General features: G+C 43.8%; 1 protein-coding gene across 5 annotated transcripts in view; it reads left to right on the top strand.

Annotated features, from left to right (window-relative positions):
- PBX3 (PBX homeobox 3) overlaps positions 1-26381 on the top strand; it is a 551690-nt gene that overhangs the window by 440089 nt on the left and 85220 nt on the right. For all 5 annotated transcript variants that reach the window (XM_029613935.1, XM_029613931.1, XM_029613932.1 and 2 more), the window contains 2 exons: positions 386-576; positions 18354-18489. In XM_029613935.1, the coding sequence (XP_029469795.1) occupies positions 386-576; positions 18354-18489 (327 nt within the window). The remainder of the gene's footprint in view (positions 1-385; positions 577-18353; positions 18490-26381) is intronic.

The raw sequence follows: 26381 nt of genomic DNA, 5'->3' as shown, positions 1-26381 counted from the left end.
ATTTCTGCCTCCTTATTTTTGACACACACATACATCCCGGTTTCTTAAAATTTGCGTTGCTCACGCGTAGCCCACATGCGCATGTATGGGGCTGTTTTTGCGCAAGCAACGCTTTGAAAATCTACCTTTATATATCCTCTTTAACACAGCTTTTATAAAACTATGAGTAGGTATACGGTCCATTGAACATCATATGGGCATTACTCAAGCTTGCCACATTCTGTTAATTCTAAACTAAACTCAATCCTTGGGTACACCTTGTTATAGCAGATGAAATTGTATGATTACTCAGTTTACAAAGACAAAAGCTGTTTGGATACATACCTGAAAGGATAGTAATGATAAAATATATATGTATATATTTTTAAATGTTTTTTTGTTCTAGGCGTGTAACGAGTTCACCACACATGTGATGAACCTCCTCCGAGAACAAAGTCGAACACGTCCCATATCTCCAAAGGAGATTGAAAGAATGGTTGGAATCATCCATCGAAAATTCAGTTCTATTCAGATGCAGCTAAAACAAAGCACTTGTGAAGCAGTAATGATTTTAAGATCAAGGTTTCTTGACGCCAGGTATGTCATAAGAATTTTTTTTGATAACACAGTGTTCTCTGTATGACTGACATTCCAGTGGTAATTTTCAAACAAAAAGGTTCTTCACCGAAAGCCAGTGGTAGACGATGATCATTTTACTTCCCATAAAAAACGAATTTGCTGCAGTTAATAGGCAGTGTATGTAAAAAGCTTACTTGTTTGTTTCAGACTTTTGTTCTTGGGACCAGTAGAAGAAAAATACTTATTCACATGGCCCAAACAATAAAACAGCCCAAAGAGGCAGCAGGAACACCTTCCTAAAGCAGACCTTTGAAAGAATATATATATGATGTATTGTAACCCTGTAACTCTCTCTGAGTACAAAGATAAAGCAAGACAGACCAGTTGACTTCGGAAGGGATTATTTATTCACACAATTATCTTGATAAAAGAGCCCAACTCTGGCCGAATTTTGCACAAGGCTGCTTCAGGGGCTTTTGGGGAGATAATGTTATGTGTGATTTTCCAAGATGTAAGTATGGAAGATTGTGCTGAATGGAATCACGGTGGATTAAACTTCAACCGTTGGTTGTGTATATCAATATTTCAGTTAAAATAATAAGATTGTGCAGATTAGCAATCTACTCCACCATTGTTGGAAAATCACACATGACATTATTTCCCCGAAAGCCCCTGAAGCAACCTTGTGCGAAACTCGGCCAGAGTTGAGCTCTTTTATCAAGATAATTGTGTGAATAAATAATCCCTGCCTAAGGCAACTGGTCTGTCTTGCTTTATCTTTGCCTTCTGGCTTTGACAGATCACCTTCCGGTTTGTTTTGTGGGTGAGTACTACAGTAGGGTAGCAAGAAATAAATCTTTGCAATGAATTAATACTCAACTATTTTGATGATAAAAAAATAGATTATCTGAATCAAACAACTAGCAAGTATAGAAAAGATACATTAACAGGGTTCAGATTGTATGTTAAATATTTGGTTATCTTGTTAAACACTCAGAATTAGACAAGAGAAGACAATAATTCACTTTAATTCTGACCAAAACCAGATCTGAGCTAACCCTATATAAAATCAAGACTACATTTTAGAGCTTAGCATATTCATGTGCTTGAAATAACATTTAACATAGGGATCTAAATCAGATTGTTTTTGAGTCTGGCAGTGTCTTCCCTCACCTTGGGCTTCCAGCACAATCAGAATTGACTTCTATTGTACTATAGCACCATGAGCCTTCATTCACAGCTACCTAGGGGTTTTCTCCCTATTTTATATCCCCCTTAATATCTCAGCCCATCACAGTGACAGACCTCAGCCAGAGGCAACAAACTATGGCTCCCTCTGGAACCCAGCTAACATAGACCCAAAGACTGGCCATTTGGCATTGCTGTTGAGCAATAATTGATGACACCCTTCCTCTCAGGAGCTCTGAATGTTGTCTCCACAGTGTCTTCAGCATGTGACAACCAGAAGTTCAGGTTTAACCGAATCTGATCTGTCTCACTGGTTGCACAGGGAAACTAGGATACTCACTGGTAATAGTGGCTATTTGGATCAGACTGTGAAGATTGACTCAAACTAGCAGTTTGGTCTGTCTGGTAGGCTGCCAGTTCTGTAATAACTAAAAGTCCTAGCAGAAACACAGGTGTTTATGTTGTCAGATCTGTCTGACAGGCTATGCAGAGCACCTAAGAGGCCTGATGTTTGAGCAATGGGCATGATAGTAGTGCTGGCTGTTTAGATTATTATAGAGCTTTGTGGTTAGGTATGGGAAAGGTAGGTCCTGGAGGAAACTAAGCAGGGATCTTGTATGCTCTTTTACCCAAGATAGTGGAATACAAGGGAAGAAGAAAAAAAGACTGTTCTGGATAAAGAGAGAACTTGCAGAACTTTCCACTCTTAGTTGGAAACATGGATTTATCCTTAGTAGTGTGGCGAGAAAAACTGGGTAGACTGGATGGGAGAGATGGCTTTTTCCTGTCGTCATTTACTATGTTACTGTAGCCAGCCCTGGTAGTAGAAGTTCCCTGTACGTACCAGGATCAGACCAGACTCCTGGGTTTTGCCTCCCCACCAGTAGATGGAGACAGAGAATGTTATGACAGACTCTGCCTTACTTAACTAGGTGCCACCCACAGCCTGCCAGTATTACTCTGTCTCCAGCAGATGATAGGAGTGCTCAACCCACAGTCTGTATTGCTTAGTGTGATTGATTGTTGGTCAGTTAGTTTCAGGTGACTAAATTTGTTTTTTAGTTAAATTTCAATTTGAGGAGATTATCTCATTAAAAAAAAAAAAAAAAGACGACAGAAGATCTCCTCAGCTTCCCAGCGGGTTGCTAGGTCCTGAGTGACCATCCCCCCTGGTTCGTGAGGGAGCTGCGGCTGTGGTTGAAGACCCAATAGGCAATACACTGCAGCTTCGGGGTTGACACCGGGGAGCCCAGCTCACTCACCCCAGGAGAACCAGTAGCAAGACATTAGCTGTACCAGGCAAGTAAAAAAATAAATAAATACGTTATTTTGTTTTGTCTCGGCTCTCCCTTACCTCCTGCGGTGCTTATTTTGAACTTTCTCCCGCTTTCAGTGATTTAAAAAAAAAAAAAAAAGATTTTTGACATTCCTCTCTTCAGCCTGACATTCCTCTCTTCAGCCTGACATGCCGCGGAAGTCAGCGTGCTGGGCATGCGGCTCAACCCGAGCTCGGTTGTCACGGGACAGTCTGTGTACCGACTGCCTGGGGGGAGGGCACCTCTGTGACTGCCGAGGGTCTTGTGCTGCGGGTTACCTTGGTCTCCCACAGCTCCTAGGATGTTCACCAAAATCATGGTAGTGGTCGCAGCGCAGCTACGCAGAGAAGGGTTGTTGGTGCATCCCTACTTGGACGATTGGCTGATTCAGGCAAAGTCGGAAGCGCTTTGCCAGGCAGCGATTCAATGTGTGCTGCAACTCTTGAATGCGCTTGGTTGGGTGGTCAATATGTCCAAGAGTCACCTAATCCCCTCCCAATCGTTGGAATATTTGGGAGCTGTGTTCGACACTTGGCAGGGGCGAGTCTTTCTTATGTCTGATCACATTGTCAAGTTGCAAGGACAGGTGAGAGTACTCCTCTCCAAACCTCATCCTAAGGTCTGGGATTACTTGCAGGTTCTAGGTTCCATGACTTCGACTCTGGAACTGGTACCATGGGCCTTCACTCATATGCGTCCTTTGCAGTCAGCTTTATTTTCGCGCTGGAATCCGGTCTCCAAACAATTCCATCACTGCCTGCCCCTGACAGACTCCACTCGTTCCAGTCTGCATTGGTGGCTGCTCGTGGACCATTTGAGCAGGGGAGTTCTGGATTGGATGGTGGTGACCACAGATGCCAGCCTCTCCGGCTGGGGTGAAGTTTGCCTGCGACAATCGGTGCAGGGACAGTGGTTTCAAGAAGGGTTCCCAGTGGTCCATCAATCGTTTGGAGACCAGAGCGGTATGGCTGGTGTTGCAGGCATTCCTTCCACTTCTCAAGGGGAAGTCGGTCAGGGTTCTGTCCAACAATGTGACCACAGTGGCTTACATCAATCGTCAAGGCAGAACCAAGAGTCGGCTGGTGGCGGAGAAAGCTCGTCTGTTAATCAACTGGGCGGAGCAGAACCTCCTCAGCATAGTGGCATCCCACATAGCCGGGGTCGACAACGTTCATGCGGATTTTCTTAGTCGGCATCAACTCAATCCAGATGAGTGAGAGCTGGTGGACAGAGCTTTTCAACTCATATGCGACAGATGGGGCACTTCTCACATGGATCTGATGGTGATGTTCAAGAATTCCAAGGCTTCGTGCTTCTTTGCTCGCTGAAGAGACACAGGAGTGGAAGGAGTAGATGCCCTAGTTCTTCCCTGGCCGATGGCTATTCTTCTTTACGTATTTCCTCCTTGGCCTCTCATAGGCAAAGTACTCAGACGCATAAAGAGTCATCCGGCAGAGGTGATCCTGGTGGCTCCCGAGTGGCCACGGCGGCCATGGTTTGCGGATTTGGTCAATCTGGCGGTGGAAGGTCCCCTGCGGTTTCCCCATCTTCCAAACCTACTCCATCAGGGACCTGTCTGTTTCTACCAGGTCGATCGCTTCTGTCTAGCGGCTTGGCTTTTGAGAGGCAGCGTCTGAAGGGCAAAGGCTATTCCAATGCTATGGTCACTACTCTCTTGAGATCAAGTAAAACTTCAACTTCCCTGTCTTATGTTCGTGTCTGGAAGGTCTTTGAGTCATGGTGCGTGGCTTGGAAAATTCTTCCCACCCGGGCATCCGTGTCTGATGTCTTGTGTTTCCTTCAGGCGGGATTAGCTAAAGGATTGTCCTGTAGTTCCTTGTGAGTGCAGGTGGCAGCTCTTGGTTCTTTGCATGGTACCATTGATGGCACATCCAGATGTTTCTCGCTTCTTTAGGGGTGCAAGGCATTTGCGTCCGGTGAGTTCCCCATGCCCTTCCTGGAATTTAAACTTAGTACTTACAGCTTTGTGTGCGCCGCCCTTTGAGCCCTTAAAAAGAGCAACACTGAAGGACCTTACGTTGAAGGTGGTGTTTTTGGTGGCAATTTCCTCTGCTCGTAGGGTTTCCGAGCTTCAGGATTTGTCATGCAGAGAACCCATCTTGCGGATCTCAGATTAGGGGGTCTCCTTGCGGACGGTTCCTTCCTTTCTGCCAAAGGTGGTTTCCTCTTTTCATTTGAATCAGTCTGTGGAGCTTCCATCCTTTTCCAATCTGGGCAGATTGGATCCTCTTTCTAGGGACTTGCAGAAGTTGGACATTCACAGGGCCCTGCTACGTTATCTCGAAGTTACCAATGATTTTCGGGTCTCGGATCACCTCTTTGTGCTCTGGAGCGGTCCTAAGCGAGGTAACATGGCGTCTAAGACTACAATATCCCGGTGGCTGAAAGAAGCGATAAATTCCGCTTATTTGCTCCATGGTAGACCCGGGCCAGAGGGGCTTCGGGCGCATTCGACATGTTCTCAGGTGGCTTCCTGGGCAGAATGTCATCAGATTTCTCCGCAGGAAATTTGCAGAGCAGCTACATGGAAATCCTTGCATACCTTTGTGAGGCACTACAAGCTTGATGTTCAGGCTCCAGGGGTGGCTAATTTTGGAGAAGGAGTGCTCAGAGCCGGCCTCTCCGGATCCCATCCCTGGTAAGTAGAGCTCTGGTACATCCCAGGAGTCTGGACTGATCCGGGTACGTACAGGGAAAAGAAAATTGGTTCTTACCTGATAATTTTTGTTCCTGTAGTACCACGGATCAGTCCAGAGTCCCTTCTCCTGTACTGCACAGAGGAAATGGAGAGTCCACTACATCAGTTTTTGTTTGTTTCTAATCTGCAGAGCAATTCTTTTCTTACCCTATTTGCTGGGTCTGGTTTACAGTTGGGGTCAGTGCTCCATTTGAGTTTACGGTTCTTGTATATAGTTAGTTTGAGTTGGAAATATTCTGCTTTGACACTGAGTAATACTGGCAGGCTGTGGGAGCACCTAGGTATATAGAAACATAGAAACATAGAAATGACGGCAGAAGAAGACCAAGCGGCCCATCTAGTCTGCCCAGCAAGCTTCACACATTTTTTTTCTCATACTTATCTGTTTCTCTTAGCTCTTTGGTTCTATTTCCCTTCCACCCCCACCATTAATGTAGAGAGCAGTGATGGAGCTGCATCCAAGTGAAATATCAAGCTTGATTAGTTAGGGGTAGTAGGGGTAGTAACCGCCGCAATAAGCAAGCTACACCCATGCTTATTTGTTTTACCCAGACTATGTTATTCAGGCCTTATTGGTTGTTTTTCTTCTCTCCTGCCGTTGAAGCAGAGAGCTATGCTGGATATGCGTGAAGTATCAGTTTTTCTTCTCCCCTGCCGTTGAAGCAGAGAGCTGTGCTGGTTATGCGTGAAGTATCAGTTTTTCTTCTCCCCTGCCGTTGAAGCAGAGAGCTGTGCTGGTTATGCGTGAAGTATCAGTTTTTCTTCTCCCCTGCCGTTGAAGCAGAGAGCTATGCTGGATATGTGTGAAGTATCAGTTTTTCTTCTCCCCTACCGTTGAAGCAGAGAGCTATGCTGGTTATGCGTGAAGTATCAGTTTTTCTTCTCCCCTGCCATTGAAGCAGAGAGCTATGCTGGATATGCGTGAAGTATCAGACTTTCTCCCTTGCTGTTGAAGCAGAGAGCTATGCTGGATATGCGTGAAGTATCAGTTTTTCTTCTCCCCTGCCGTTGAAGCAGAGAGCTATGCTGGATATGTGTGAAGTATCAGTTTTTCTTCTCCCCTGCCGTTGAAGCAGAGAGCTATGCTGGATATGCGTGAAGTATCAGTTTTTCTTCTCCCCTGCCGTTGAAGCAGAGAGCTATGCTGGATATGCGTGAAGTATCAGTTTTTCTTCTCCCCTGCCATTGAAGCAGAGAGCTATGCTGGATATGCATTGTCAAAACTTTCTCTGTCTCCATCTGCTGGTGGGGAGGCAAAACCCAGAAGTCTGGACTGATCCATGGTACTACAGGAACGAAAATTATCAGGTAAGAACCAATTTTCTTATGGGCCTGGGAATCAAACCCTGATTTTCTGCATAGCACTTACACTTGAGCCAGCCCCAAATCAGGTACTTATTCTATGTTGCTCCGATTAAAACAAACCAAGAAACAAACTACCGAGAGCCTGATTTTCAAAAGGACTTACATGATTAAAATGGGTTTTACATGTATAAATGCACTTTACCTATGTAAGTGTGTGCTTTTGAAAATTACTACAGTATATCCATTGAATTGCTACAATAGTATGTTACATGCATCTGATAATGAAGATCTGTCTTTAGAAGAATTACCCTGGCATAAGTAATGACCACATTTTCTCTTGAGGTATTGAATAACAAGCTTACAGCAGAAAAGGAATTCGGAAGGAAAAGTATGATTGTATGAAATGCATTTTGAAAACTGTTATAGAGAAGGCCATTGGTAGGCAAGGTAAATTATAGTAATTATAACCAGTCTTAAGGAAATCTTTACAGAAGTTTAGTAACTATGCAAAAAGTAAACTCTGCAGGTGCACATTTTTAAGCAATTTCTTCAAAAAGAAAAGAAAGGAAACGAGACAAAATGAGAAGGAGCAGTGTAATGAGATAAATAGTGCTCTGGGGAGGGAGCTTGTATGCTACAGGATATAGTATAGTTAGTAAGGTTGTGATACTGATGGGGCAGAGCAGCATGGGATCAATGCTTTGCTACACATTGGCCTAAGGCATAGATATTTTGATTGCAACAAACCCTAAGGGGAATGAAACTTTGAAGGAAATGTGCAATATGCCTTCTTTGCTTTAAGAAAAGAAGAGCAATAAGTTAAAGGCAGTCTCTTATATACTATTGCACATGCATAAGTGCTCAAAATGTTTCTTTATTTATTCTGTAATGTAATTTTGTTTGTGAGTCCCTGGATATGAGAAAGGGAGCAAAATATGACAAAACTCAAAGCAGCAATGTTCTATTAAATATACAGCTCCCTTGCTTACTTCTGATACCTCTGGTCACACTGTCTTGTCCAATAAAACCATGCTCCCATTTTCTTCATAATTGAACAGGCCAGTGCATGTGGTAAAGTGGTTTGATTAAGAACAATCACTAGTCCCTATACATTTCAGGTAGTACTAGCTCCATTTTGGAGAAGAGAAACATGCTCAGTATGGTGTTTTGTTTTGCCCATAAAAACATAAGATATGACATGCTGGGTCAGACCAAGGTCCGTTGAGCCTAGCATCCTGTTTCTGACAGTGGTTAGTTCAGGTCCCAAGTACCCAGAGATCCCAAAGTAGATTTATTTCTTGTTACTCACTCCCAGGGATAGCAATAGCTTTCTCTAGTCTGCCTGGGTAATAATGTTTTATGGACCTTTCCTCCAGGAACTTGTCCAAACCTCTTTTAAATCCCACTGTGGTAGTCATCTTGATAACATCTGCTGGCAACAGAGTCTACAGCTTGATTGTGCACGAAGTGAAAAAGCATTTTCTTTGATTTGTTTTAAATCTGTTAGTTGTTAGATACATGAAGTGTTCCTTTGTTTTAGTATTATTTGAAAGAGTAAGTAATCGTCCATTATTTACTCATTCCACCCCAATTATGATTTTATAAACTTCAATCATGTCCCCTCTTAACCATCTCTTTTCCAAGCTGAAGAACCCTAACCTGTGTAGCCTCTCATCATAGGGAAGCCATTCCATCCCCTTTATCTTTTTTGTCACCCTCCTCTGTGCCTTTTCTAATTCCGCTATGTCGTCTTTGAAATAGGGTGATCAGAACTGCATATGTAGGCCCCCTGCATCTGGATTTTAGTCGAGGAAGTACAAGGGACACACTTAGTCCCTATGCTGAGTCTTCATAAGTCTCTCAGCATCCCCAGCAGGGGCAGATTGGCCTATCAAGGCTTCGGGCATGCCCCGGTGGGTCGGTCACCCCAATCACGTGACATTTCTCCGAGAGCAGGAGCCAGGGCCGGTGGAAGCACTAGGCCTGGGCCTAGGGCGCCGCGAGCAGTGGTATCCCGAGGGGAGCCAATGCCCCTGGGCGCAGGGAGGCTCATGCGGCCACCGGTGGACCTCATCCCACTGGCGGCTGAGCAGCAATACGCATATAGCAGGCAGATCGGCAGGGCCGTGGTGGAGCTCATGTCACCACTGCCCGAAGAAGAAGATCGCATTTAAATGCATTAATACTCCTCCTCCTTCCTGCCTGCACGGCCCCAGAAGTAAACATTGCCGGAGCCGCATGGGCAGGAAGGAGGAGGAGCATCAGCACGTGCAGAAGAGGAGCAGCCGCCGTGGGCCACTGCGAATCCCAAGTCACAGCGGCCCGAGAAGAGGAAGAGGCCCGGTAGCAGGGCCGCTGCGGCCCGAGAAGATCAGGGCCGCTGCGGCCCGAGAAGATCAGGGCCGCTGCAGAGCCCATCCTGCGGTGACCCGTGAAGAGGAGGCCCAGAGGTGAGAGAGAGAGGCTGAGGGTCTGTAGAGTGTGTGTGTGTGTGTGTGTATGAGATGAGTTGAGAGACTGTTTGTGGGAGTGAGGACCTGAATGTTTGCAGAGACAGCATGTGAGAGCCTCTGTGTGTATGAATGATTGTATGAGAGAGAGCATGTGGGAGTGAGAGAGAGCCTGGGTGTGTGAGAGTCAGACAGCATGTGACAGTGAGAGCTTGTGCTTGAGCAAGACAGCATGTGGGAATGAGAGAGAGCCTATGTGTGTGAGAGTCAGACAGTATGTGCCAGTGAGAGACTGTGTGTATGAATGATTGTATGAGAGAGAGAGCATGTGACAGTGAGAGCCTGTGAGTGTGTGAGAGAGAGAAATGCATGTGAGAATGAGAACTTGACTGTGTGTTTGAGGGAAGAAGATGGAGAGAAAAGAAATAGAAAAAAAGATAATATAAAAGGAATTGGCAAAAAAATAAGAAAGAGAAGGTGGAAAAAATAAGACAGGGAAGGTGGAAAAAAAAAGCCTGTGACCAACCGATTAGAAAACTAAGATCAGACAGCAAAGGTAAAAAAAAAAAAAATACTTTTTAGTGATTGGCACATGTAATCTTTGGGAATATGCAAGAGTAGCACTTTCTCTATGCGGATCTCACAATGTACGAGATCAGCATGGAGGAAGTGGAAGCCCACGGGGCTTGCACAGAGGAGGCAGCAGAATGGGCTTCAGTGTCAGTAGCAGCAATCGGCACCTTCCCAATAGCCATGTGGCAGCAGTGACAATGGCAGCAGAGGAATGAGAGAGGTTCCGAGGTTGCTGGCAAAAGAAAGAGAGGGGGGTCTGCCTTTAGTGTGTGCATGTGTATGAATGGGACTCTGCCTGGGGGTGTATGTGTGTGAATGCATGGGTACCTGCCTGGGAGTCAGTGTGTGTGTGTGTGAGAATGACTGGTAACTTGCCTGGGTGTGTGTGTTTGTGTGTACGTGAGGGAGCTAGTGAGTGTGAGAGCATGAGTGTGTATGAGAAAATCCAAAGGAGTAAGAGTTAATGTGTGTGTGTGGGGGGGGGGGGGAGTGTGTGGAGGGGTGTGTGTGGGGGGGGGGAGAGAGTGTCTTGGAGCCTGTCAGTGTCAGTGAGAGTGAGAGATTATGGTGGATATAAGAGCATGAATGTGTATGTATGTGACAGTGTATGTGTGAGAGAGAATGGACATGCGAGTATGTGTGAGAGAGAGAGGATAACCTCCTAATCCTCGACAATATCAGGGTGACTGGAAATCAAGAGCTCCCACAGAAGGGGACAGCAGGGACTTTTTAAAATCCTTATTAGTTTTAATTATTGAATGTTATTTGATATATGTGCTGTTTTGAAATATTTTATTGGTGGTACGGAAATTTTCAAAAATTTGTATATGAGTTAAATTACTGGAGGTTCTATTCATCAGCAGTTTTGAAATATATATTTTTAGAATGATTTTCCTATTGTGATTGATGTTTTATAGTTCTTGATTTTAATGTTTGATGTTTTATGAGGAATGATGGTATTTTCTTTTTTTCCATTGCTGCATTATATATAGTCTAACTTGTTGTGATTTCCAGTTTAGTTTGTCTGTACATTTCTGTATATATTATATGGTCTCTTTATTCTGTATTTGGTGACTCACCAAATTGTATGTGTAATTGGGTACCCATGAGCCAGTATGGAGAAAAATCCCTCGGGCCACTATTTTCCCACAATCCGCCCCTGATCCCCAGGCATGAATTCTCCAAATGGGTGGGATGTTGAACCTCCAGGGCCCAAGGTTTAGAGGGGGAAAGTCATACACACTTTCTCTCTTTCAGGTGTTCTCAGTAGGTTGACTCCTTTACCCAGTCTTTGCTCCAGCACCAATGACACAGGACACTTAAGTGGGATGTTCCAAAACAAAATTTTACTGTACAAATCTTCAAAGTCAATCACAGAAATCTTCTTAGTTAATCTTCAAACAAAGAAATCCATGTGTGATAGCAGTTTCAATCCTGTTCCTTCAAGTCAGTGCCCCTCAACATGGCAGGCTCAAGGAAACATTTCCCTTCCAGGTGGTGGAAGCCAGGCTCCTAGTGGGGTATTGACTTTCCTGTACTCTTTTGTTCCTCAGCTGCTTCTCCCAGGTAGAAATGGTAGGCAAAAATTCCTCCCAAGAAAAAGTAACAAATATCTACTCCAAAATATGGCAACTTCTCTGTAACAAGACACTGCTGTCCCTTTTTGTATTGTAGGCAGGGAACCACAGCTCTTTATGATGAAATCCTCCAGGCAGGGTGAAAACTCCTCTTGAAGTCAGACACAGAGATTCTTCTCAAAACATAATCTTCCCAACAATTTCTCATTCTACTGAGACAACTCCTTCCAGACCAGTTGGGTACTGGATTGGAATGTGCCTCATCCCTTCTCCCAAGTATCAAGCTGTGAAGCCTAATTTTGGAGACTGGGGAAACTCCAAAAAACTCCTCCTTTCATAAGACTAATTCAGAACTGCCAACTAAAACTAACACTTCTTTGTCCAAAAAATGTAAACCAAAATGTGAGGTTTTATACAGGCTGGGCTGACCAGTCCAGCATCCTCACTGGAGATGCTGGTCAGGGATAATTTTCCCTCTCATGCTCCTAAATTCTAAACTAAAGCTTGAACTAAGGACACATACACACTCACAATACTAAATGTGCAGTCACACCATGGCTCGATACAGAGGTAATATGATATATATTCATCAACAGTGTTCTTGGAGAAAGGTAAAGGAATTTGGCTTCATATAGAAACTTTTTATGAACACTGTAGGGTAGGCCATAGCATTCTACAAAGGGAGGCAGAAGGCTTAGTCATCCCTGGAGTGAAATCAAGGATACAATTAATTTTTTCTGCATCACAGTTGGAAGTGATAAAAAAAAACCTATGGAAAGACAGTGGTTAACATACCATAACAAAATATTTTAATATGTTACATGCCTTTCCACAAAGTGCTTAAGGCAAGGCACAGCAAATAATAAGAACAGTAAATGGAAAGCAATAATAAAAACATTAACACTAAAATAACAATAAACACTCAAAAAAAATAAAAGTCCAGGTAGATTAATTGACTCACTATAGGGGCAATTTTTATAAAGACACACTATTTGCAGCTCAGTTCTGCTCTGTTGTAGCACAGGTACTTTAACCTACAGAAGGGAAGGGCAATTTTCAAGCAATGATTTTTCCTGGGTAAAATTGTTCTCTCCATATATCAAAGTGAATAATTGACAGTAATATGATTTAAACCTGGGGAGTGTTATCCATTAGACTATACTGTTACATTCATATAAATATGATAGCTATATTCAAAGGACTGCTTCTTGTAAAAATGAAGAGAAAAGTTATTTGCTTATTTTCTTCAAATTTAGTTGTATCTCATGTTGTGAAAAACCACTAAAGGTTTAATATGGAATGAAATCAACCAACATGGTGCAACCAGAAGAAAACAAGTTAGAGAAATGCACACTTTTAGCATAACACACAAAAGGAGGAAATGTTAGAACCTCAATAAGAGATTATCCTATCAAATTTCAGCCCAATCTGTTGATGGAAAAGGCCCCTTGATACAAACCTGAAAATATACTGATCACATTCTTTTTCTTCACTTTATTCAATAGATTTATAAATGTTTTAAATCTTAACATCATACAGCTCATTTTGCATTAAAACAAGGTCATGTCTGTACAGGAGTTTATTGTACATTTGAGATGTTAAAACACCCAAAAACAAAGGCGGAGTTCCTTGAGTCACTGATGAATACAAAAATCTTCATTGATGCATACAGGTAGAGTCCTATTGTTGTAGTGATTGTCTACTCTAGAAAGAAACATGGTTACAAAGAAACTTGTGCATTTACTGAAACTTGGTCATTTAATAACCTTGAATCAATCACACAATAAAGTAATCGCACATAATTGCACAATTGCACACAATAAAATAATCGCACAATAAAGCTCTGGAATTTGTTGCCAGAGGATGTGGTTAGTGCAGTTAGTGTAGCTGGGTTCAAAAAAGGTTTGGATAAGTTCTTGGAGGAGAAGTCCATTAATGGCTATTAATCAATTTTATTTAGGGAATAGCCACTGCTATTAATTGCATCAGTAGCATGGGATCTTCTTAGTGTTTGGGTAATTGCCAGGTTCTTGTGGCCTGGTTTTGGCCTCTGTTGGAAACAGGATGCTGGGCTTGATGGACCCTTGGTCTGACCCAGCATGGCAATTTCTTTTGTTCTTATGTTCTTATCAGATTGTTTCATGGTTGCTAAGCACTCTAAAGCCATTTTAGAATCTATTATGTAGACCAGAGCTTTCCAAACTTTTCATGTTGGTGATACACTTTTTAGACAAACATAATTTTGTGACACAGTAATTCAGTCTACTAGCAAACCAGAGGTTAAAGGTTAAACGAACGAAATGTATTTCGACAATTTATGTATGTTTCCTTAAATATACATAAATAAAATGTTTCACGACACAACCTATCTTGTAAAAACCTTTCATTTATATTAAAAATATATAATATTCCAAGATTAATGTTATTGTTATAATTTATGAGTAACAATAATAAAACAAAGTTATCGTGTTATTCAATTTACCTCTTTAATGAGATGTAAGAGCTTGATGGGATGAACATAGCTTTTGAATATTTGGTGTTAATAAAAAAAGTCCAAAGGGTCTTCTGCATAATTTTAAAAAGCTGGCCAGTTTCACACTATAAAATTATTTGATAGCCTCATTCAACTAATTCTATATGGCTATGAGAGTGAAGTCTGGAATATATAGGAAGGGACAGAATGTCAATATAAATCCTGCACCTCCAGTTCTGTAACTCTGTGCATCCACTGAAATTCCCCCAAACAATGGAGCTTGGATGTTTCCCTTACAGCTCATCATACTAAAAGATATTTTCAAATTCTGGTGTCACCTCACAGTAACAGCAGCACAAACACCTTCCACTGCCGGGCACATCGTAAACTAACACAAAACCCCAAAAAAGACACTCAAAATCTATATTGCTATCCCATTGTAACATAACAGTAATAACACCAAGGACTCAAACAACAATAACCCTACCTGTGAAAAAGCAAGGGTAAATGTTACATTGGATCCTAGAATACCAATACACCACCTATTGAGGAAACAAAACAAACCTGATTGCTATAGATCCCTATGGTAGCAGAATCTCTCAACACAGAGCAGAGACAGACCCTCACCAAATACAGAATACAAAATAAAGGAGCACAAATTAGACAAAAACTGAAATGGAAACCCCAAGAAGCCAGACTCTGTGTATTAACAATGAAAATACAGAACCACCATTCCTCATAAAACAAATAAAATCAAGAAACATAAAGCATCAGTTATAATAGTAAAACCATACTAATAAAAGAATATTTTAAAACTACTGATAAATAGAATTTCTATTAATTAAAATCATATACATTTTTTACAATTTCCCAAACACCAATAAAATATTTCAAAACAGCACATATATCAAATAACACCCAATAATTAAAACTAATAAGGATTTTAAAAAGCCCCTGCTGTCCATACGTGGGAGCTCTAGATTTCCAGTTACTCTGATATTGTCGAGGATTAGGAGGTTATCCTCTCTCTCTCACATATACTCACTAGGGATGTGAATCGTGTGCCCGATCATCTTAATGATCGGGTTCGGCCAGAGGGAGAAAAAAATCTGAACGGTGGTGATGTGAATCGGAATCGGTTCTGATTCACATCGTTAATTTTTTTTTAGTGAAGCCCGACCCTTTAAAATTGACCCCTTACCTTCCCCCACCCTCCCGAACCCCCCCCCCCAAAACATTTTACGAGTACCTGGTGGTCCAGTGGGGGCGCAGGGACCGATCTCCTGCTCTCGGTCCATCGGCGCCATTTTGGCTGCCACTCAAAAATGGCACCGATGGCCCGATAAAAAAAAAACAACCCACCCGACCCTTTAAAAATGACCCCCAGCCTCCCGAGCCCCCCAAAACATTTTAAAATTACCTGGTGGTCTAGTGGTGGTCCCGAGAGCGATCTCCCGTTCTCAGGCCGTCGGCTGCCACTCATAAAGATGGCGCCGATGGCCCTTTGCCCTTACCATGTGACAGGGTATCCGTGCCATTGGCCGGCCCCTGTCACATGGTAGGAGCACTGGATGGCCGGCGGAGCACACTGTTAGCCTGCTCTTGGATGCGCGTTTTCCCTTACCCCTTATTCAGTAAGGGGAGGAAAACACGTGTCCAACCCGCGGCCCCTAATAGGGCCCTCAACATGCAAATGCATGTTGAGGGCCCTATTAGGTATGCACACGGGATACAGAAAGTAAAATGTGCAGCCAAGCCGCACATTTTACTTTCAGAAATTAGCGCCGACCTTTGGGTCGGCGCTAATTTCTTCCAGTGCCGGGACAGTGCACAGAAAAGCAGTAAAAACTGCTTTTCTGTGCACCCTCCGACTTAATATCATAGCGATATCATAGTGATATCATAGCGATATTAAGTCGGAGGTTCCGAAAAGTAAAAAAAGTAAAAAAAAAAAAAAATTTGAATTCGGCCCTCAGCTGTCGGGCCAAAAACCAGACGCTCAATTTTGCCGGCGTCCGGTTTCCGAGCCAGTGGCTGTCAGCGGGCTCGAGAACCGACGCCGGCAAAATTGAGCGTCGCTGTCAAACCTGCTGACAGCCGCCGCTCCTGTCAAAAAGGAGGCGCTAGGGACGCGCTAGTGTCCCTAGCACCTCCTTTTCCCCGTTTTTACTGCGTCACCTAATTTAAATACAGAATTGCGCGCACCAGCTAAGGGCCGGTGCGTGCGCCGGGAGATCGGGCGTTCGTCCGCTCTCCCGCAGACTTTACTGTATCGGCCTGTTAGTGAACTCTTAGTAGGTACTAGGGATGTGCCGCCCCAATATTTTTGGTTTTGTTTGTTTTTTCAATTTGAGTGGAGATTTTTTTTTTGTTTTTATTTAGTTTTATTTGCCAAACCATAAAAAAACATTAAACAAGAACCCCCCCCACACACACACAAAATGCTAAAATATAAAACAAGAAGGGCGTTTGGAAGCCCTGGCTAGCCTTCCTGAGCCAAAAACTGCCCCGAGCCATGCCCCATGGCCTAACACCAAAATCTAGCCCTGCTGCTGTGGTCTAGCCCCTGAGGATAGGCCCTGGCTGGGTCCTTCACAAGTACTGTCACTTGTCCCTTCACACTGGAGGAAAGTACCAAAGTGATGTCAATTCGGCACCTTCTCCAGGTGGACAGTGCCATTTTTAAACACCGGGACCTAGGTGGGAGCAACTGGGCATTGCTCCTGCCCATTTCTGTGTAGATCCAGGAAGGAAGTATGAGGGGGCCCCAGATGGGATTTCCCTGGTGCTGGCACTTGTGAAGAACCCAGGCTCCCGAGCTAAGTTGTTGCATGCCCCCAGGGCTAGGCCTTGGCCCTGGGGCCTAGTCCTGGGGAAGGAACGTGGCACTGGGGCCAGCCCAGGGTACGGTCATAGTGCCAGGGCCAAGCCCAGGGCAGGGCCTGGGCTCTAGGGCCCAATCTGGGACTGGGTCTTGGGTCAGGGCTTTTTTTTTTTTTTTTTAAAGCAACAAATATGTTTGTCGGAGGCTATTTTCAGTTTGCTCCATTCAGAATGAACTGAAAGGGACCTCAATTTGTTGCATTGTTTGCTTTCATTAAAAACAAATGCACATCTTTAGTGGGCACTCAACCTTGGTACAACAGATATGACTATATTAAGATATTGATTACATATGAGAATTTCAGTATGGGTCTTGTGCTTAATTCATGTAATAAATATTCTACATTTCATCCTTAAAAGTAATGTTTTAACCAACTAAAGCTTTTAGGTGCAATTACTCTTGACCCAATTTCAAAGACAGTTGAGGCTTCAGAGATTAACTCACTGCTAATGATGTATTAACAGGATAAGCTGTCTTGCATTGCAAGGATGCATGTCTGAGACAGCAGGAAGCAGCATGGAGACAATTTGCTAGGTTTCCACAAAGAAACAGAAGAGCAATCCATCAGCAGTAACTTGGAAAACATAATCCAAGATATGGATATATATACTTTTTCTTTTACCTTTACTTTACCTTTTCTTTTACCTTTACCACTAAGACCATAGATTCTCCTTTCCTGATTCCACAATGCTTCTTCCAGTAATACTGTACACAACATCTGATCACACATGAAAAAATGAACTCTTACTTTTGACTGTTTTTTTCCATATCACAGTTGCATTTCTCTTCTTTTATTTTATGAAAGCCTTACTGCTGCTTCCTGCAATTTCAGCCAGGTTGTTATGTGTACCTATGGGCAGTCTGTACTATCTCTTCAAATTTTTGTCACCACGTGGCTCTCTTCCCAACATAACAGCACTTAGAAATATATTTCATATGTATTTTTTAATTATATGAATCAGTATATGGTTAAAGTAATTAAAAGGTTTTATCAGTTTAGATGAACCCCACATTTTTGGTTAAGATCATTTCATGAAAAGCCAGTCTGGTGGCCCAGTGGCAAGTGCAGTGAACTTCCAGGAGGAGGCATCTGCTCCTCAGGCCACCTGGGAATGGGCAGAGGCAGTGATTATAGTTGCTGAGAGGAGGTCTCAGCCATTGCTGAATGGTGGCAGCAGGTTGTGAATGTAGCCAAATAGACTGATTCCCAAAGGATTAGGAGAAAACTGCTGGACAAAAAAAAAAAGAATTTATTTAATCATGTAGTTTTCTCTGATGTCTATAATAGATGAATTCTTTTATTCTTTCAGACGAAAAAGGCGCAACTTCAGCAAACAGGCAACAGAAATCTTGAATGAGTATTTTTACTCACACCTCAGCAACCCCTACCCTAGTGAAGAAGCCAAAGAAGAGCTGGCAAAGAAATGCAGTATCACAGTATCACAAGTAAGATCATATTGAGACGCTTAATGGAATAATGTTCCCGTTCCCAATAATCCAAACCCGCACTTTAGCTCTCCAGTGTTGCTTAGCAGCAGTGCACAGAACTTTCTCCCTGTGGCCAGGAGAGAAGGATTCTACCAGGTTCAAGCACACTTCTTTCTCTCCTTTTGCCTGTTTTTCAGTGAAGAGGGTTGTTCATGGGAAGCTCTTCCCTACCCTTCCCCTACCCCTACTTGCTTGGAGAAAGGAAGCTTACCTCCTTGTGTGCTGGAGGAAGAATTTATTTGGATTACATGACATGCAAACCAGATTAAGCTGATAATTCCTGGTTTACATTTTCCTATGATTGAATTAATCTGTTCCCCTCATTTTAAAAAGACTTAGACTAGTTTCAGAAATCAAATTAATTGCTACAATTCCTCCCCTTCCCCTCCACCCCACCAAAATAAATTTCCCAGTATGTAATCTATAATGCACCGTTGACTGTCTCTTTGCTGTAAAAAAAATATGATTCCAAGGAAAACCATAATAATCAGTAGCAGACTATATTGCCTGAAGATTGAGAGCACTTTTGATAGATCAACGTTTTTCTGGCAGTCTATAATTGCTTTATGGTATTGCTCTGAAAAGTACAGGAAGTCCGATGACACCATGAAGCTGGCTGCTTCATGGTGTCATCGGACACCATGAAGCAGCCAGTGCTTCACGCCAAGTGAACTGTTTCCTTTGTAGAGGGTAATTTTATACCTGTGCAGGTAGGGTAACAATGTCTGCATGTAACTTTTACATAGAGACCTTACCCCCTATTTTTAAAGTGCACATAAGTGCTATTTGAAAATTGCTAGGTAAGTGCCCTGGTATATGCACAAACTCACCTGCTTTATTGAGGCTGTAACTTGGGGGTAAATTCCAACTCTACCCCCGGAACGCCTGTGCCCAGAGCACATAAAAGTATGCGCAAAATCCAGTTATATTCATACATTTACACACATTGAGTTCCAGCCTATTTTAAAGTAGCCATTTGCATGCATGTAATAGTGATTTATGTGCAGAATTGGCTTTAAAATTGACCCTACAGAGAAAAGAAGCTTACCTCCTTGTGAGTGGGAGATGGTGTGAGTCAGAAAGCAGTGAAATCTATTTTTGCTTATATGATAAAGAATCAACTAATAGAGTTCCTATTTTGTTATCTCAAAAAATATGACTTTCTGGTGTTACACAGTAGCTGCTAACTGACATAGTATGCTAATAGAGGTTAAGCGAGCTGTTCAAGAGGGTAACATATCCTTGCTAGTAGCTGGCAACATTTTGTGTTCTGAATATTTTAGGCTCATATGAAAATAAGTGTAACAGTAGCTTCTAAAGTTAAAACACCAGCTCGGATAAGTGAGGGGTAAGATACTGATCCCTTATAGTTCAAATGACTTTTGCTTATCAATATTTTAAATCATTATATATTTAAAGGAACAGTGCCTGAGGTTATTTTGTTAAGTATTAATGATCTCAAGCTCTAGTATTGGCATTATTAGCAACATAACCCTTAGAGAAACCTTCAATTCTATAATTAAGCCCTGGTTTGAGGTTTTTTTCATAGCTCTCCTGTGAAGTTGTGGTAGATTTAGGTATATTGCAGTGGATTTGAAACAGCACTGTCTATGAAAGACTTACACTAATTTATTATTGATTTTGCTGATTTATGGTATGTTTTTACATATCCAAACTGTATACTATAAAGAGAGCTTAGATTTTCAAATCTAATACAGTAAAGTGGTAACTTTACAAGTGACTAATGTGTGCACATATGCCAATTTTATAAAATGCATGCGTATATGCACGCATGTTATAAAATCAGTTACCTGCGCGTACATATGCACACGATTTTATATCAACGCCTGCATATGAACGCGAATGCTGTCTCGAGCACATAAGTGGAGGGATTTTAGTAGATGCGAATGGTGATGCCAATACCCATTTCCCCAGGCCATTCCCAGTTTACCCAGTTAAAGTATAGGACTTCCATACTCCCCTTGCTAACTGCCCCATCCCTTAAAACCCCACTGAATAAGGCAAGATTTTTTTTTAATTTTTTTACTTACACACCATCCACAGCTGAAGTAAAGATACTTGGATAGGGCGTAAGAGTTACGTGGTGGTGTCAATGGAAAACCAGGAGTGCTCACACCCCACCCTGACCATGTCTACGTCTCTCCCCTTTTCAAGAAACATTTTTTATCCACGTACTGGGAGATATGTGCGTGGCCGCGGGCCTTTTAAAATTTGCGCAGCCCACATTTATCCAAGTTATGCGCGTATTTCCAGGTTTGCTGCACACAAGCCTTTGCAAATCTACCTCTTTGTTCTTAAATACTTTTGGAAGACTTATTCCTCCGGGCTCTTAATGATAATAAAGAATCCTTTTCAATAATCCATTCAGTTCCAAAACACATTTTGGGCTATGTTGTGGGCTTCACACATATGAAAAGCCTAAATCAGACATACATACATATACACACGCTTACTTTCTCTCCCTCTCTGTGAGGATACATTTCAAACAACTGTGCACAGTGGCATATATGCATGTCTATGGCCACACGCAGATTTATGATAAAATGGGGCAGATTTTATAAATCTGCGCACACGCGTACTTTTGTTCGTGCGATTTTAATAGATACGCACGTAGCCGCACGAATCCATTAAAATCCGAGGCCGGCGCGCGCAAGGCTGCCCAAAATTGGCAGCCTGTGCGCGCCGAGCCGCGCAACCTGCCTCCGTTCCCTCCGAGGCCGCTCTGAAATCGGAGCGGCCTCGGAGGGAACTTTCCTTCCACCCCCCCGCACCTTCCCTTCCCTTCCCCTACCTAACCCACCCCCCCCCCCCGGCCCTATCTAAACCCTCCCCCTACCTTTGTCGGCAAAGTTACGCCTGCTTCCAGCAGGCGTAACTTTGCACGTGCCGGCTGGCTGCCGCACTCCATGTTCCGGTCCGGGGGCTGGTCCGGAGGCCACAGCCATGCCCCCGGAACGCCCCCGGGCCAAAACCACGCCCGCGGCGCCGCCCCCGAAACGCCGCGTCACTCGCGACATGCCCCCGAAATGCCGCGTCACTCACGGCACGCCCCCGACACGCCCCCCCGACACGCCCCTCCATGCAAGCCCCAGGACTTACGTGTGTCCCGCGGCTTGCGCACGCCGCCAAGCCTATGCAAAATAGGCTCGGCGCGTGCAGGGCGGGTTTGGGGTAGGTTTTCGGGGGGTACGCGCGTATCTTACAAGCGTACCCCTTTGAAAATCTACCCCAATATGTGTATCTTTACCCCACAACATACATGCAAATATATGCAGTACATTGAAACCACATATATCAATGCATTGAATGTGCATACTTTTGCTACTTATTTAAAAAATATACACACGTATATTTTACATGTGAAAATATAGTAGAACTTATTCACATGTATCAGGATTTATATGCATAAGTCTATGTATTGTAAAACATGCATACTTCAAGAAAATTACCAATTTTATCAATTAATTCACCAATTCGCCCAGTCCTTCTCCAGGTCATAAAGACTCTCCTGGTTCTTCAGCTTGAATTCCTCCCAGTTCACCCAGATCTCCCACCTCGCCAATAGTACACAATAAACATGTTTAATATCACCTGCATCAGATAATTAGCAGGTATAAAAATACACAAGTTGTCGTATGTACAATAATGTTTTTTATGTTCAAACAATTTTTATTAGGTTTTCCAAACAACAAACAAATGTGGAGGAGGGTGGTTTCAGATCCCTCCCCCACCACAATGTCGAACAAATAGCAATAATGTTTTTTAAGATAGTAACTTATGTGTGTAAATGTTAGCCCTGCCCCTGAATCCCCCTAGACCTTTTTTGTTCACCTATATGTGCAAGCAAAAGAGAAAATACGCAAGGGTTATTCACTTTTATAAAATACGGTATACACAAGTAGAGGCTACTTGTCTGTATCTGTGCTAATTTTAGCACATGTAAAGTTTTGAAAATTCATCCCTGTATATGTAGAAGCTACATATTCCCCAAATCCATAAAGAGCCTTGTTTTTAAAAGTAAGCAAAAAATGCTCAGACTTCTGGTCGAGTTGTAGACTTGGCCATTTTTATAAGCAATAAATAGACTAATAAATTTACAGACTTAAAAAGGTAAAATTGTGTAAATGTTTACAAAAAGAGTGTGTATTAACCAATTGCTTTAGCATACATTTTGTTTCTTTTTCAAAACAGAAAATGGAATCAGTAGATTTGGAATTCAGGGACATGTACAGAGGCTAGTGGCACCTTATAGACTAAGGCCCGGATTTTAAAAGGCCTAGGCGCGCTGGGCCTATTTTAAAAAGGCCTGACCATACGTGTAAAGCCCTGGGTCGTGCGTATGTCCCAGGGTTTCGAAAAAGGGGTGGGGTGGGGCTCCCAAGCTGAAGTAAGATGCACATGTCAGCAGCCAGGAGAGTCGAAAATGCCATTGTCCTGGCCCGGCCCCTGGCCCCGCCTCTTTCCACCCAGAACACGCCCTCCCCAGCCTGCCCCTTGCAGGAAGCCCGGCAGTTGTGCGCGTACCAGCCTTTACACATGTGGCCGGGTCTTGTGGAAAATTGGCTCGGCGCGTGCAAGACCCAGACACGTACATAAAGGCCAGAATTTATGCACACAGTCTGTGAAAAATCTACTCGATATTTTCTAAAATTAGGTGGCAAAATACTGTTTCTAATCAAGTACTCTCTACATGGCTATTCTGGGCTCAAACAAACTATAGGTCTGATCCATAAAGCTTTCCCCCCCATACACACAGAAGAGGGACAAAGTCGTATTAGTAAATTTTCAAAGAGGTTACATGAGGAAAATTTGCATATGTTCTTGTAAGTGCACACATGTTATTTTATAAGCATTGAAAGTACGCACACATTTTTGGTTTCACACACCTTTACCAGCACATAAAAAGGGTGGTCTGGGCATTCTGAACGAGATCCAGAGGTACATACAAGATTCCTATTTTATAAGAGATTTATGTGAATACATTAGCCAACTTATTTGCATACTTTTACACCTGCTAATTGATTAACACAAGTGAAATTGGACTTGTCTTTTGTCTGCTATTTTTTGGTGGGAGGTCTGGATAAACTGGGGGAAGTTCAGGGTGATACTAGAGGGTTTAGGTGAACTGGAGATGGACTGGGTGAACTGGCAGAATTATCAGCAAACTGGTGATTGCAAGTATACACCCATATTTTAAAATATACTTGCCTACAATAAATCTGGGTTCTCATAGGACAAGCAGGATGGTAGTCCTCACATATGGGTGACATCACAGGATGGAGCCCAATCATGGAACACTTTTGTCAAAGTTTCTAGAACTTTGACTGGCACCTACTGGGCATGCCCATCATGGCACTAACCCTGCAGTCAGCAGGGGTCCCCCTTCAGTCTTCTTTTTTCCGCGCAGCAGTAGCCACGCGGTTAAGGAGCTCAGCAGAGATTCCTGACAGGAATTTTCCTCACGGAATTACTGAAAACTTTCTTACCCCACAGGGGTCCCTCCTTCAATTTTTTTAAGCCGCGGTAGTCTGGTAAGTTTTTTACCCTTTTTGGTCGATTCCCGTTGAGTTTGGCCCTCGCAGCCTACTGGCCGTCGACCGTCCCGTGGCTCAAATTTTTCAAGGCCATTGCGTCAGGGTTCCGTCGGTGCCCGGACTGTAACCGCACCATGTCCATAACAGTCCCTCATAAAGTCTGTGTGATGTGTCTCGGTTGTGAGCACGATGTCCTGACCTGCTCTTCCGTGCTCAAACCCCGATGCCGTCCATTGCATGGACGTCGTCAGAACCGGTACTGTCCACTTCGCGCCAGTATCGACTACCGGCCAATGACCGTCCGGCATTGATGACTTTTCGGCCTTCAACTACCTCTACTTCCCCTCAGGACCGAGGGGATCGTAGAGAGAAACATCGCCATCGACATCGGAAGTCTCGGACCATCGAGGGAGCAAAATCATCGACCTTGCCATCATCCGAGCCGCCGTCGAAAAAACCACGTCCACAAAAGGCACTGACCTTTTCTGCGACTGGGTCATTGAGGCCACCCTCACCCGAATGGGTATCGGGAGCCGCGACTCCACCTTTAATGGTGGTCCCTCCGGCTATGCCTCTGCCTCCTTCTCCCCTTCCGGAGCCGGGGCTGATTGCTCAAGGTCTCCATGGAGAACTGGACCGGATGGTTCAGGAGGCCATCGACAAGGTGATGCATCGACTCCAGTTCCTCCAGCACCGACACCGGTACCGATCGTGGAGCCGACCACTGACCCGATTCCGGCAGCGTTGGCACCGCTGCTCTCGAGGATGGAAGCGCTTATTGACGTTTTTCCACCGATGGATCCCAGGTCACCGATAGCTCCGGTGCTCTCTCTGCTTACTTTGTCATCGGGAGGAGAAACACCGTTCCGAATCCCTCCATCAAGAGTCCTACCGATGCCTCAGCCATCGATGCCGATGTGTCCATCGGCGCCACCGATCCATCCATCGATGCCTTCAATGCCTGCACCGATGCCTTCATCGGTGCCTCCAGTTCTTCCTTCGATTCCTTCAGAGCCTAGACCTGGACCTTCAGGAATTCCACCGCCCCGTCCCCCTCTGGTTCCTAGAGGGGCAGGCGCTGATCCCTGTGATACCTGGACTGATGATTCTTCACCAGACACCGATGACTTGCCTTCACCACCTTCTCCTACTGAAAGCAGGAAGCGTTCTCCTCCAGAGAACCTTTCCTTCATATATTTTGTGAAGGAGATGTATGAATTGGTTCCCTTCCAATTACAGACCGAACAAGATGACAGGCATCAAATGATGGAGCTGTTGCAATTCCTGGATACTCCCAAGGAAATAACCTCCATCCCTATTCACCAGGTTCTTCTGGATCTCCTCAAAAAGAACTGGGAAACACCCTGGCTCTGTTGCTCCAGTCAACAGGAAGGCTGACACCACTTATTTGGTACAGTCAGCCCCAGTTTTTCAAAAACATCAGTTGGATCACCAATCTGTGGTTGTAGAATCGGCCCAAAAGAGGGCAAGGAGATCAAAACTCCCTCTTCCTTTCCCCCAGGCAAGGAGCAGAAATTTCTAGTTGCCATTGGTCACCGTGTCTTCCAGGGCTCAATGCTAATCTCCCGAATCGCCTCCTATCAGCTCTATATGACCCAATACAACAGGGTCTTATTTAAGCAGATACAAGAACTAACAGATTCCCTGCCTCAACAATTCCAAGAACAACTTCAAACCCTAGTGAACAAGGGCTTTGAGGCAGGCAAGCATGAGATAAGATCATCTTACGATAACTTTGACACTGCTACCAGGGTATCTGCAGCTGCTATTTCTGCAAGAAGATGGGCCTGGCTCAAGTCTTCAGACCTTCGCCCTGAAGAACAGGACAGATTGTCTGACCTACCCTGTGTAGGAGACAGTCTCTTTGGCGACAGATTCAACGGACAGTGGCGGAACTCAAGGACCATCATGAGACCCTGAGACATCTCTCTCTGATGCCTTCTGAGTATTCCTCAAAACAGCCTCTCAGAAGGGACACTAAGAAGTCATTCTTCCGTACGAAGAAATCCTACCTGCCACCGTGTAGAACTCGTTCTATGAGACCTTTCCAAAAAACCCAGTCTTGTCAACTACGAAAACAAAAGCCTCAAGCAGCTCCTCAGCCGGGCCCTGCTTCCGGTTTTTGATTCCTGCATAGAGAGCAGCAGTCAGCTTCCACTGCCTCAGATACAAGTGGGAGGTCGATTGTGCCATTTCAACAACAGATGGCTCTCAATCCCCTCAGACCAGTGGGTCCTGGCAATTATCGCTCAAGGTTATCATCTGAACTTTCTC

The sequence above is a fragment of the Rhinatrema bivittatum genome, chromosome 8 (genome assembly GCF_901001135.1).
Source record: "Rhinatrema bivittatum chromosome 8, aRhiBiv1.1, whole genome shotgun sequence".
Lineage (NCBI taxonomy): Eukaryota > Metazoa > Chordata > Amphibia > Gymnophiona > Rhinatrematidae > Rhinatrema > Rhinatrema bivittatum.
This window is presented reverse-complemented; position numbering and strand designations above follow the sequence as displayed.